Below are 14,685 nucleotides of genomic sequence, written 5' to 3'. Positions count from 1 at the left end.
CTATCAGTGACCAGCACAGACACACCACAACTCCTGCCTTACTTTTATTTTTTTTAATCTTACCTTATTTTATGTTAAAATACTCTTGAAAAATATGGGCTTCAGAATCATTCCCAAAGTGATTTTGGAGCAACAAGTTTTCCTCCACAATCTCTAAAATCTTAGGAAAGTTCTAATTTGTCTCAAGTAATACCGTCTCTGGTATTCAGATTTTTCCTCTGAGAAATGAGAATCATTCACTTATTACCTTTTCATTCAGCTTTTATGAGCATCAGGTAGCTAGTTCACTAAAATGTTGAGAACTGTAAGGGGTAGGGGAGGGTATAGCTCAAGTGGTAGAGCACATGCTTATTAGCATGCTCAAGGTCCTGGGTTCAACCCCCAGTACCTCCGTTGAAAAAAATATTAAACAAATAAACCTAATTACCCCCCCCAAAAAAAACTGTAAAGGGCTGTAGAACCTTATAAAGGTATGATTTCTACTCTACGTTTTTCTGAGAAGATTAGGCCACACTTAGACAAGGTCTCTATAAATACAAAGTCAGCCTGAATAAATCTCGCCAAGGTCTCTGACTTGAGCCCTCTTCATTTTTTCCTTTGAGGAAACCAATTTCAGTTTCTTTAACTCCACCCTTATTCTTAATTTATGTCGCACAATTTGCCAGACCTCTGTCAGTCACTTTCTAAGTTTTGTTTTGTTTTGTTTTGTTTTGCATAAACCTTGCAGTTTGGAGATCTTGTTACATTAGACACTCGCCGTGATTTATCTCCATGTTAATCAATGGACTTGACCACCGTGTTGTCCATAGCGAAAACCAAAATACCCCTCCCATAGTCATACCTTTCAGAAGAACCTAACAGCTTCCAGAAGATAGCTGTTTTCACTTTGACCTGAGCACTAATCTTAAGGACTGGATAGTTTGGTAACGTGATTTTCCTCTTTGCGTCTACATTCTGAAAATTTACCAACCCACTGGAAATTCATAAAAAACTAACCCAAATTAGGAAACTGTACAAAATGAAAATAATCCTTATTATTAGTGCTCATACAACGAAAATTGCTTCTACTTCTGGCTGAGTAAGTGATGACTGTTTGTAAGGCAGACAGTGTCTATGTGGAGTTGAGAACCAGTTTCACAATCAGTGTTAAATGGTTTTGAAAGGGATTAGATTTTTAGAGTGAATTGTGTTTCTCAATGTACATATTCATAAGTTTGAATGCCATATTGATTTTCTTATTTGCAGCTAAGTCACATAGAGAGAGGCCACCGACATTTTTAACTCCGGGAGGCAACACAAGTCGCAAAGAGGAGTTAAGAGGAAATGTCCTTTCGCTCGAGTGCATTGCAGAAGGGCTGTGAGTTGACACTTCCCACTGTGATGTCCGTTTCTCATAAAACATAATAGGTTGATAGAGAGGCATTAATGTCATAGGAAGAGTCATTGTCTTATACTGACTGCATCAAGCATCAAGAAAAATTAGATAATTCCTTCCCAAATAGGCCCAATGAAACTTCACGTCACTAAAATATTTTGTGAATATAACAGTGTTCCTTTTGAAGTAAGCCTCAGCAATCACCTTAAGACTGCTCTGATTATAATGAATTATTTTGCTCCTGCCATGTAACCAGTTACCTCAAGATTTAGCGGCTTAAAACCAGTAGCTGTTTATCCCTGATCGTTTGTCTGCTGGGTGGTTGTGCTGTACCGGGCCAGACCCCACTGATTTGTGGAGAGCCTGCTTCTGCATTTGCTAGGTGGCTCCGCGCTGGCGTCACAGCTGCGGGTCTGCTGGCCGTGGGCAGAGCAGCGGGTCTCGTGGCCGTGAGTTTCTCACAACCTTCTGGCAATCCCTCCCTGGCCTATTCTCCTAACAGAAGCGCACATTGCTCTGAGGGCCCAGCCTCGGAACTGGCACCCTGCCCCTTCTCCTCCTTCCTGTTGGCAAGTCACCAGCCCAGCCCCTTTGCAAATGTCTCATCTGGGCACACCCTTAACACGGGTGCCACCCCCAGAACCCACATGCTTGTGACAGGAGTTTCAGGGCACCTGTCCCGTTAGGCACACACACTGGGGCCAGCTTCTCTGTGGTTTCTTCACACGCCCAGCCCGGCACAGGCACTGTCGAGGCTGCACGTTCGCTGAAAACATTGGCCGGGATCTCGGAAGCATGTGTCATCTGTCCTGCCCTTGACCTGTGACTCCATGGTCTCACATTCCTTCCTAGAATTCCCAAAATCGTCCCTCAGGAATAAGTTTACCTCCGGAGACACAGGGAGGCCTCTGCTGGCCATGTCAGGAAATGACACTACACGCTGAGTGCATCAGCGCTATCAGTTCAGTTATTTTTATTCAATCAAACAAACAGAAACAATTCTACAATGACTCCTACTCGCATGTCTAATGATAAGTACTCTGATCTTCCTGAGGGCCTGGGCCATTATTTTTAAATCTCTGTCTTCGAAACACATAAGTCAGTGCTTTGTCCATGGAGTGCTCAGCAAATGCATTGAATGGATTATTATTTTGTCCTCATGAAAACCTTCTGAAGTCACCAGATCAGAGCAAGCACTGTTATCCCCATGAAGGCAACTGGGGACACTGAGCCCAAAAAGGTCAGGAATCTGAGATCAGAGAGCAAGTTGGGGATAGGGCTGGGATTTTGAAGCAGATCTTTGAACTCTGAGCCTATGTCTGGCTTGTCATCTGTCTCTCTATTTCTTGATTTAATAGGAAGCACAGGTGAGAAATGGCGTAAGTAATACATGAGTTTGGCCTAATTCTATAAGTTGGTGTAATGGAGGCAGGGTGTAGCTCAGTGGTAGAATGCATGCTTAGCATGCATAAGGTCCTGGGTTCAATCCCCAGTACCTCCATTAAAAAAAGAAAGTCTTTGGGCTTCTTTATTTTGGGGAGGGCTATGGGGGATTAGGTTTACATATTTACTTAATTTTTTTTAATGGAGGTACTGATGATGTTACAAGTTAGGAAAGTTCTTCCATTTGATCTGGAAATGTGAGTAAAAGTTCATGGGCACATATGCATATATCAGCTCTTTCTCTAGCATTTTTAACTAGCTGATAAAAAATTGTAAGTCGATATCATTAATTTCATGGTAATTCCTTTGATTGACATAGTTCCTTTGTGCCAAATTTTCTGAGAGGGCCTCACCAATCAGAATTGAAAGAAGATAATTAGGTCCCTTCAGTAAAGCAGATCTTGCTAGCATTCTCACTGGGCCACTGAAGTCTAAATTCATAGTGTCCCATGAATGAGCAAATTCTGCTTCTGTGAGAATGGTAACTTACAGTCTTAAACAGAAGGTTTCGAGCATTATTTCCTGAAGTGTGGTGCTAGTTAAAATGTCTTTATAGTCCTGATAATCTTTATATTTGTTACAAAGTCGCATGAAAATTCACCCTCAAGAGCAGTTAGGTAAACTTCTTTTTTTGTAATTTTTTATTTATCTTATCAGGCCCACCCCAATTATTTACTGGATAAAAGAAGATGGAACACTCCCCGCCAACCGGACGTTTTATAGGAACTTTAAGAAAACTCTGCAGATCACTCAGGTTACAGAAGCAGACTCTGGAAATTACCAGTGTATAGCGAAAAATGCACTGGGAGCCATCCATCACACCATTTCCGTCACAGTTAAAGGTACATCTTTGTCTGAACTACATGGCTCTGGCCTTCATGAGAGACAACTGCCTAAATCATCAGTTACATTTGCCTTTGACTATATTCTTCAGTAATAATAATGTAAATTTATATCAACACTCATGGTACCTGAAGACTTTCTCATTGCTCTTTAGAGTGCACCTATATCTGGTTAAAAATTCGCTCCCCCAAGCTTCCTTACAGAAAAAGTCCAACTGGTTAGTGTAGAAAGAATGAAGGAAATAGAACACCATTGTTAGAAGCCCACAGCTCTAACTATTGCCGGCAAGAGCCAGTGATGAGTGCTAAAATTACTGGATGGACCCTGAAGGAAAAGCAGGGAATTCGCATAGACTCGGAGTGTTTCTTCTCCCCCTCCCCCCTCCCACAAAAATTAATTACTGAGGAAGTCTTAACATACATCCACAAATTCGTCACTCCTCCTCCCTTAAGAAAGTAGATTAATTTCCCTACTTTTGAGGGAGGGCTGGACTTACTGACTCGCTTCTAATGAATAGAGGAAAGAAAGCAGGGAAATAGTAACTTTATATTGGAGAAACCTGGCAGACATCACTCTAACCAAGTGATCAATAACCAATAATGTCATAACGTCATGTTGATGTCATGTGCTCCCAGAGAAGATGCAGTTAAAAGGTTCCATCACCTAAAACCTCAGTCGAATCGTGAAAAACATCAAACTCAAGTTGAAAGATGTTCTACAGAACAACTGATAAGTATTCTTTAAAAGTCTCAAGTTCATTTAAAAAAAAAAAAAAGGAAAGACCAAGAAACTGTCAGATTGGAGGAAACTGAGTAAGATGATGTGACGGTTATATGCAACATGGTGTCCAGGACAGGGTCCTTGGACAGAAATAAGACGTCAGCCGGAAAACTGGGAAATCCTAATCCGGAGTGCAGTTTAGTTGCTGGTATTGTACCAGTGTTAATGTCTTGTTTGGGTGACTGTACCGTGGTTCTGTGAGATGTTAACATCAGAAGGGCTTACAGGAATACGCTATACCAACTTGGCAATTTTTAAAAAATGCAAAACTTCAAATATTGCTTCCCAGTTTTGTAATTATATGTGTTCTACAGGGCTCAGAATTTCCATTCATATTTCTTAGCCCTCTCTGTGCCTGTAAATTGCTCTACAACCTTGGAGAAGTCTGTTACCTCTTTAATGTCTGATTAATTGACTGTAAAACGAGATGATAATATTTGAATCAAAAGGCTTTAGAAATAATAGAGAGATGTCAGTGAATCTCTTTGAGAATCATTCTTTTGAAAATCTGACATGTTCTCTGACATCACTTATAAGTCTGTTCACGCCGAAAAAGTGAAACTAACAAATGTTAATTTGTTATTAAAATAGTTCAGTCTACTAAGTTTGCTAGGATAACTTATTTGATTGAATTTTGGGGGTTGTTTTTTTTTTTTTCTTTCCTCATGAAGCGGCTCCGTACTGGATCATAGCACCTCAAAATCTTGTGCTGTCCCCTGGAGAGGATGGGACCCTGATCTGCAGAGCTAATGGCAAGCCCAAACCCAGAATTAGCTGGTTGTCGAATGGAGTCCCGATAGAAAGTAAGTTTCCTTGATGGAGTCCCAATGGAAAGTAAGTTTCTTTGATTGGCTCCAATTGCAGAACGTTTTCAGAGCATGGCTACATCTTAACAGGAAGCAAGTGGTGATCAAATAACTTAGGTTAAGGAAAGATGCCGTATATAAGTTAAACAGAGGTGCCAAATTACCTTTAGATTTTAACTTTATTACCTTTAGATATAATGTGTTATGACTGAATAGTTAATGCTATTAACATAACAGTATGTGTTGCTTGGAACTTGGTGGTATTTCCTCTGTTTTCCACCTGGGTCACAGGAGGAATGATGGGGTGAGAAATAAACATCTCTGAAAAGTTTATAGATTATCTCCTTTGTTCCAGATGTCAAATGGTGGGTGGAAACATGTTAGGAGTCAGAGGAGATGAGGGGGAGGCTAGGAAGAGAGACCGTGAATATGACAAGAAAAAAACCTGGCTGTCTTAATTTAAAGAGGTTTTCATTCCTAAGTATAGCCCAGATGTTCCCAAGTTCTGCAGTCCTCGGGGTCACCATCCCATTTAATATGCAAAGAAGAGCATACCCTCTGAGCCCATCCATATGCCGATGCTCAGTCTGTGACCAGGTCTCCCTCCCCGGGCGTTGCTGATACTCACACAGCCCTGGCTGCCCCATGTAACCTCCTCGGCCACCTTCCCCAGACCACCGCTGGCTCTCTCTCTGCCAGCTTCTCCAGGCTGCCACTGTGCCACTCTCCCTAAAGTGTGGCTACAGTCTTGTAAATCCCAGCAAAGGCCACTTTTACAAAACTTGGTTAAAGGGTTGAAGATGATAGAAGGGCGTTATAGCAAAGCAAGAAGAAAACAAAATGGATGTTACATCTCCCTGCCCCTGGATTCTTAATTCGTATGCCCTGGCCACACACGGAGAGCCCACTGCCTTTTGTTTTTCTTGACCCCACCCACTACCCGCCGCTACCGACAGAAGAATCTTTGGACATTTTCCCCTTCTTGGAGTTGAGACTTTCTTTTAGACCCAGAGAGAGAGAATCGATTTCTGCTTAAAACACAGCCTTAGGCTCACGCTCTGTGTCAGTAGCATTGAAATCTCCAAAGATAGTCCTTTCTCACAATAAAGACAACCTTCAGGATTATGATGTAGAATGATTTGGCCCCTCATTTGCTCCAGGCCAGAATCAGAAATTGGTCCTGCTTTTACATAACCAGAAGGTCCATTCAACTGGCTTTCCTGAAAGAGTCTTCACCCCAAAATGGATCTGAAAACTACTGGCAGATTTTTTTAAATTGAAGTATCATCGGTTTACAATGTTGTGTTAAATTCTGGTGTACAGCATAGTGATTCAGTTATACATGGATATATTCCTTTTCAGATTCTTTTTCATTATAAGCTATCACAAGATATTGAGTATAGTTCCCTGTGCTGTACATTAAGACCTTGTTGCTTACCTATTTTATATATGGTAGTTAGTATCTGTAAATCCTGAACTCCTAATTTAGCCCTCCACCCCTCCCTTTCTCTCTGGTAACCATAAGTTTGTTTTCTATGTCTGTGAATCTGTATCTGTTTTGTAAATAAGTTTATTAGTGTCATTTTTTAATATGCTACATAAAAGTGATATCATATAGTATTTTTCTTTTTCTTTTTGGCTTATTTCACTACATACGACACTCTCTAGTTCCATCCATGTTGCTGCAAATGGCATGATCTTGTTCTTTTTTATGGCTGCGTAGTATTCCATTTAAGTGGCACACATCTCTGTTTCTTACCATCAAGGTCTTACTATAGGTCTAGATGGAGTGAGAGACGCAGTTCCTTAAGTATTTATTAGGAGTTTGTCTCACACAACATGGTACTTATCAGATCCTTGGAAACAGACAGCCTGTGTTTACTGTAAAAAGAAATATGTTCTTGGGAGAACACAGATACTAAAGAGGCCAGCAAACTGAGTTTGGATATTTCCACCCCCAATTTTAAATATGATCAGGATCAGGAAAAGCCGCAGAGAGTACTTTGTGGTTGGGAAGCTGTTGCCACTCTCGAAGGCATGTGAGTGAAAACTGAGAAAAAGTGAAAGAAAGCCCAGAACAAAAAAAAAAAAAAGTTTTCTGCTACAGTGTCTGATTTCCTTAGGGATGCATTCAGAATGGCAATAAAGGATGGTGCATGCTCAGCGCTTGGGCACCGCATTTCCCCGCTCAGAGGTTCCATTCGGATTTATGGAAGGTTAAACATGCACGGATCTGGCCTCAGTCAAACTGACAATGGGAGGGGACGTCCATCTAGTCACTCTGCGGGAAAGCGGGGAGCCAGGGAATGTGGAAAAGATCAGTCCTTAAACTCGGCAGCCAGAATATAATCACAAGCAGGGAAAATTGAGATGTAGGTGGGTCAGTGCCGCAAGGACAAGGGGAGATAAAATAAGGAAGCTGATTTTTCCTCCTGTCATCCTTCCAAACCTGGCACAGGTGGTACCTCTCAGGGAACCCTGGAACTCCAGCTATATTAAGAGCTTTGAACTACTCAGTATAAAATAAATAAGATTCAAGGAGGTAATATCCAGCACAGGGAAGACAGCCAGTATTTTATAACTTTATATGGAGTATAATTTATAAAAGATCGAATCACTGTGTTGTACACCTGAAACTAGTATCATATTGTAAGTCAACTATATGTCAATAAAAAAATGAGCTTTGAAAATACACTCATAGACACTCCCATTTAAGTGAAATATGTTGGGGGAGGATCAACGTGAAAACCTGCTTGTTCAGGAGGCAGAAGCAGGACAGTGGTCCCTGGAGACAAGAATGTAGCCTGTCTGTTAAAACCTCAAATCATCCATTTGGGTCCAGAGCAGAAGGAGTTAGAACCGAGTCTCTCAAATCAGGTTCCAAATCAGTTCATTTCTTCCACCCCCAAAGTATCTGTTAAGCTCACACTGGAAGGAAAACAGGAGCTCAGCAGAGCTAGGATCAGAGTTCCACGGTGCCTGTGGATCCAGGGTCCCTCGGCCTGGGGCGTGCCCCGGAGCATCACTCTGGTGGACAAGCAAGGGGAGAAGCAGCAAAGCCAGGGGCCCCGGCCACCCGTGCTGGGAGCAGGCGCTGGACGTTTACACCGAGGGGATGTGAAGCACCCCTGGAAGATGTCTTTTACCACGTAGGGTAGGCACGCTGAAAGTGCGTGGATTACTGTTCGGAGTCTCAGACCTGAAAGGTGATGGGCTTGAGGCCCTGGTGGGGACTCCCCTCCCCTCCGCTCTGTGCCTGATGGTCCTGTGGGGCACTGCTGTTCCCCACTCCTTATCCTCAGCAGCTGGTTCCTCTGCAGCTTCTGCTGAGTGGCTTCTTGGCTGGACACTAAGCCTCAAACAGCTCAGCTCAAAGTCAACCCCTCATGCCCCTACCTTGCGTTGGCCCCCTAGATCCAAGATAAGGAGTAAATGAAGAAGAAAATGGTTCAAAACTTGGTGGAATTCGAGGAGCCTCAGGCCCCTCCCCTTTCCACCCTGCTTGATACTTAACCCGTGAATTTGGAGGCTTCTAAATGGCCTTTGAGGTTTGGGGGACTGTTCTGGAAACAGGAGACTGAGGCTTGTTTCTCATGGATGGTTTGCATCTCACAGATGCAGTCAGTGATGGCAGGGCGTGGAGGAAGGATGGTGGGGAGGCAGGGGTAGGCAAGCGAGAGCAGAGGTGGCTGCTGTATATAGTGGCACAGAACTAGCATGGTAAGGATTCCTAACCTTCGGGGAGAACTGGGGTAGACCCTCAGAAGTTAGCTGTGAGCACAGGCTGGCTTGCTGCAGAAAGAAGCCTTGGGTGGACCAGCTGCTGAGGGCGGGAGGCAGGGAGCAGTTGTGCTTCTACAGCAGCATCACACAGCGTCTCCACCAGGTGCCATGCAACAGAGACATTATCAGGGGACCGTGGTAGACAGAGCCTCCCCATTCCTGGCTGGTGACCATCACCTGAGGATGCTGCCACCCTCTCCTCCCACCTCTGCAGCCTCCGGCTGCCACATGCACATAAATACTAGGAAAGGAAAAGCTGGGTCAGGAAAAGGAGGGGTCAGATTTGGGATTTTTTAGCAAACTATAGTGTTACTGACTTGTAGTTGTGCATTTCAGACCTGGAATCTACTGTTTAACAAAACTAGGAGAATTCATTCAAAAAAGAGTCTGGGCTCTAATCTCAGTGTCTTCCAAAGCTCTGTTACCCCCCAGGACTGGCCAGTTTCCTTTAAACTTTCTCTGAAGGAAAAAAAAATGGACTGTATTAAAGATAGAATTTGCCCCAAACCACCTAAAATATTTTTGAAACAGTCTGCAGAAGTCAGGAAAAAGAATACAGCTGCAGAGAACTGATGCCAAAAAAGAACTTGGATTTTGTTGTGATCCACAGGGTCTGGGAGGCTGTGGAAGCAGAACCCAGGACCGGAAAGAAAATGTCCAAGGCCATGGCCGAGGACACCGAGATTCCTGTCCCTGTCCCTGTCCCAGGAGGCAGCCGGAGAGCCTAACACTTGTAGATTTTTAATCATCCCGGTTGAGAGTTGTGATAAGTTGTTCAGATACCAGGGAGGGTATCTAAGATCACCCTTTTATGATGTTAAAAGGCCCCTTTTCTCTAAAAGATGAGAAGTGGAAGGAATGAAGGATAGCAGACCTCCTGCCACAGTTAGATATTTTGTGGACGTTGGAGGGAGAAATTGAAAGCCAGTGACACATGATTAAGCAGCCCGGGAGGAGGGGTGGGCGTGATGAAGGCGTGGTCCCGGATAGTCCCAAGAGTCCACTCAAGCATCTTTCTTCCTTTTTTCCAGAGTAAAGGACTCAGTGGCATCCCCTTATAAGGAACAGAATAAGTAGATGGAGAAGAAAATTCATCTCTTTACCCAGAGATTTGTTCCACCTTATGCTCAGATGTTCAAGTTTCAGGAGATAGTTATAAGCAGACTAACTCAGAAAACCTGAGCACTAATCATGCCTGAAACAAACCATGAAGTCTCTGGTTTCTCAGCTGCACATACTACCATCCACTTGATCTGTTTCACAAAGTTCTTTTTAAAATAAAATTATGCTACAGATATAAAGATATTTTAAAATTTGATAGTGCTTTTTACGTGTAAGGTGGCCCTGATTGTTACTATTCTCATGTTCTAAATGTTGGAAGCATTCGTGGTGTTTGCCAGCCATGTCGGGAGAGATGGAATAAAAGAAAGTATTGTTGGAAGGCTCCCACCCCAGTTCTGAACCTCACCTGTGGGGCTTCGAGTTGTACAGCGTACTTCTATGCTCTTAAATTTCTTTCCCCAGGGTTCATTGATAGCAAATGAAGTTGGTTGTTCCCAGAATTCATTATTATTCCCTTGGGTGTTTTGGGTTTGGATGCTGGAGAGTTATACCCACCTAACAGCCAGCACACAGAATCCAAAGCCTTCAAATGTCCCTGCACCAGCAACTGTGTTCTTTGTCCAATACCAGCTGGGCCTCCATATGTCACCATGACAGTTCCTAAGTTTGCCTGTGTGTCTTTAGTAAATGCCTGAGGAAAGTATAGACCAAACCCCCATGGAGAAATATTTGTTTATTTACTCTTCGTACTCTTACCTAAAGGGTTTATTTAATTCCTAAGCACCTTGCCAAAAATAATCATTTGAAGGCTGTGCCATTGAGCAGAAATAAGGCAGATACACTCAGATGCCTTTCACAATAACATTGGAAAGAGTTGATAGCAAAGAAAAACACAACTGTGGGCTACATAAAAGCTTTTTTAAAATGATGTATGTTGTGCTTGGCGAGTCCTCACTGGGGAAAGATTGTCCTCCTGGCTTTGTTCATTGAGCTAGTCTTCCACGTTCATGGTGATGTAAGTTCTTGTGGTTAAAAAACACACATAACATAAAATTTAACAACCATAACCATTTTTTAGCATACAGTTCAGTAGTGTTAAGTATATTCACACTGTTGTGGAATAGATCTCCCGAACTTTCTCATCTTACAAAACTGGTACTTTATGCCCCTTAGTACATGGTAGTGTAACTTTGAAGAGCTTAGTATATTGAAGGAATTTGAGGATTTTCCGACTGAGTCTGCCATCCATCAGAGAGATGCGACCCAGATCTCTACCAGGGCCTCATCACTGTCTAAGATGCCCGGGTACCACACTTCGGCCCTCTACTGCCTGGCGGGTCCACAGAAGTGCAGTCACAGTGGACATGTGGTGGGCACTGAGAGTCCCCTGAGAAAGCCCGGCACTGAGGGCCTGACTGCTGGGTCCATAAGTGCTGAGAATGATTGACAGAGAAAAAGACTCCAGAAATGCTGCTCTGTTCCAGCACGCCTTGCTGAGGCAGCGGAAAGACACTGCTGAGAGTGTGTGAGTCAGAAACGCCCCAGAGATGCTAGACTTGGGATCTGGGACCAGGTGCGTGAGCTGCCCTGAGGGATGTTTCATTCTCAGGTACCTGGCTGCCTGCTGCAGCTGTCATCCTAGGCCAGTATGTCAGTCCTTTGCTGTCATTTATTGAGGAATTGTGGAATTAGAATGTGCATTTTTCTTCTGTTTGGAAGAACGTGTTCCTTAAAGCAGTTTTGAAATGCTTGGAGTCATCAACCGTGGATGTGAGCTAAGATACCACCTCAGAGTATCTTGATGCACCCAAGTTGAACCAACTGGAGTATCAAGATTCCCTATGTTAGCTATTGATGGTGATCAGAGTGTCAGGCATACCACTACACACAGAACCACGTGATAGTAAATTCGTGTGGTTGTAAGCCACGCCGTTTGGAGGAACTTGTACAGACATCATCAGTAGAAACAAATGCTGAGGGAGTGGGTGCAGTACTTTGAATATGTGTCCTAAAGCCAGGACGCGTAACTAGAGTTAGATTGATTTTTTTATTGTTTGTTTTTATTAATAAACCACAGGCGGACCGGATATTTGAAATTTTTTAAGTGATAAAGGAGTCTAAAGGCAGTGGTAAATATATTTTAGATGCCCACCCTTTTCCTGTCATCAAAGAGGGAAAACGGGGTTTAGAACGAAAGTGAAGGCTACTTACGGGGTTCAGTTTGCGAGAGCACTTTAAGGGGAAGGGTGCTGTTGTGGAGATGTGATTTTGATCAGCACGCTGGGGCGGGTACCCGTTACCCCTTTTAGTGTCCTCTTAAAGCCACATAAGGTCACAGCCTAAGGTTGAACATTCACAAAAAGGAATGTACGTTCAAGAGCACAGCGCCACCAAATTCCTGGGCAAGCCGTGCACTGAATTCACACGCTATAGTTAGTACCTGACCAGTTCCAACCTGCTTCAGGATGGATCAGTACTGGTCTTACTATTTTTTTTAAGTACTTGAGAGATTTAACTTACTACCTTTAAGAGAAATTTTCCACAGTTTCTTTCTATTTCAGCGTCAGGAGTTTCCAAAGCAGGAAACTCCCATTTGATTATTAGATATATTTTCCCGTTTGATTATTACCCTTTATCTGTTTACATACTTCTTGATTCAATTATCTGTCTATCTCAGTAAGAGGCTCTTAAAAGACACAGGTTTGGGGGCGTGGGTATAGCTAAGTGGTAGAGTGCATGTTTAGCATGCATGAGGTCCTGGGTTCAATCCCCACTACCTCCACTAAAAATTAAAAAAAAATTTTTTTTTAAGACACAGGTTTGGATGAACTAGAGAGTTTCCATATTTTTGGATCAGATTTTGCTGTCTCTTCTTGATAATTAACTTGCCTTTTCATAAATAACCATAGTTTCTTTGTGAACAAGGTGATGTTTTCCTGAATTTGTATTGCAGTTTACCCCTAAGGTGTGCTTTTTTCCCCTCACATCTCTCAAAATAATATTGAGAAGAATCAATCCATTGAAGACTAAACGGCTCTCGAGTATATACCCATGCTGGTAAGTGATTGCTGAATTCTGAGGAAGGAAAATCAGGCTGTCTGCCTAGGCTGTTGGTCCTTTCTTTCTGACTGCATATACCGAGATCAGGCTTCTGCTGACTATAAATTAGATCTCAGGCTTTACACCTTTTAAGCCAAGAGGAATAAATATATACTTTCTATTTTTATACCCAAACAGTTGCCCCCGATGATCCCAGCAGGAAAATAGATGGCGACACCATTATTTTTTCAAACGTTCAAGAAAGATCAAGTGCAGTATATCAGTGCAATGCCTCTAACGAATACGGATACTTGCTGGCAAACGCATTTGTAAACGTGCTGGGTAAGCTCTCCCTTTGTTAGAGCTGTGGCAAATTAAATGAATGACTGCTGTTGATTGCCGTTCATTCAGCAGAAACAGATTGAACATCCACTATGTGCAATGGCTCAGCACTTGGCGCTGTAAGGGACCTAGAGAGATGGGTAAAGGTACAGACTCTGCACTAAAGGAAATGCCAGTCTGGTCTTCATGTTCTTTCACAACACGGTTTTTATAATGGCAAATTCTTCATCGTAGAAATAATCAGATGGTCGGGCTGCTTCATTCACAGTCAGTTATGCTAACGTCAAACCCCTCAAAAGGAGGAGAGCATTGGTCTGCCCGTTGTAACTGAATATTACTGCTGTCCCACCCTGAGAAACTGACACATTGAATGACAAGTTCTTAGTTCTGATTTTTGACAATAAATCATTAGTCATCATGTTCGGCCTTGATCCAAGTCGCAGGTGAACAATTGTTTATCCATTCATGATGACATGCTTAGAGAACTATGATGTACACGTCTTCTGAGATGGTTGGGTTTATGTGAACGTTGTGTTTCTCGTATTGGACAAAATGACTAAGATACATCAAAGTTGTTAAAAATTTATGTGAGAATTGTTTACGTGATGCCAGGGGATTATATTTCAACTCTTCAAGTGCGGTCGGCTCCCTTTCAACCAAAATTAAGTTCAGGAAGCTGACCAGTACTTGGTATTTTCCCTTCATGCTTGAAATGAAAGTGAGTAAATCACAGGAAGGGCTGAGCCATTAGGACGTTGGTGGATGTCTGGGAGGCAGTGTTGATTCCTGGCTCTGCGTTGAGTCATCCTCCCCCACCCCCCACCCCCACCCCCATTATTACCCTGAGGTCATTTGTCATTCAGCAGAAATGTATTTGGCCATTATGTCTGTGCCAGCTGCTGTGCTGGCTTATAGGGAGGAGATAGTAAGTCCCGTTCCCTGTCTGCCAGGCACTCATTGTAGGAGGAGATGTAGATCAAGGAATCAGTCACTAAAATCCTGTGCCTGAGTAGGATGCAGGGCGTGAGGCAGAGGGAGCAAACTTGCGTTTTTCCATCCTGAGTGACTAGCAGTTTCATAGCTGAGTGAGAACACAGGGGAGCGATAGGATGGTTGTGCCGTGCCATGAACTCCAATAGTCTTAAAACAGAATGCAATAAAAATACACAGTAGGCTTAAATGTTCATTTTATTCTCATATTTACTTCACCTC

The 14,685-nt window shown here is 42.9% G+C and overlaps 1 protein-coding gene across 1 annotated transcript in view; it reads left to right on the top strand.

Moving 5' to 3' along the window:
* NRCAM (neuronal cell adhesion molecule) overlaps positions 1 to 14,685 on the top strand; it is a 267,174-nt gene that overhangs the window by 206,660 nt on the left and 45,829 nt on the right. Inside the window, exons 10-13 of the mRNA XM_072965233.1 lie at positions 1,246 to 1,357; positions 3,476 to 3,660; positions 5,113 to 5,244; positions 13,330 to 13,473. Coding sequence (XP_072821334.1) covers positions 1,246 to 1,357; positions 3,476 to 3,660; positions 5,113 to 5,244; positions 13,330 to 13,473 — 573 coding nt within the window. The remainder of the gene's footprint in view (positions 1 to 1,245; positions 1,358 to 3,475; positions 3,661 to 5,112; positions 5,245 to 13,329; positions 13,474 to 14,685) is intronic.

This window comes from Vicugna pacos, chromosome 7 (genome assembly GCF_048564905.1).
Source record: "Vicugna pacos chromosome 7, VicPac4, whole genome shotgun sequence".
Taxonomy (NCBI): Eukaryota; Metazoa; Chordata; class Mammalia; order Artiodactyla; family Camelidae; genus Vicugna; species Vicugna pacos.
Note: the sequence above shows the minus strand (reverse complement) of the source record. Positions and strands in the feature narration are given on the sequence as shown.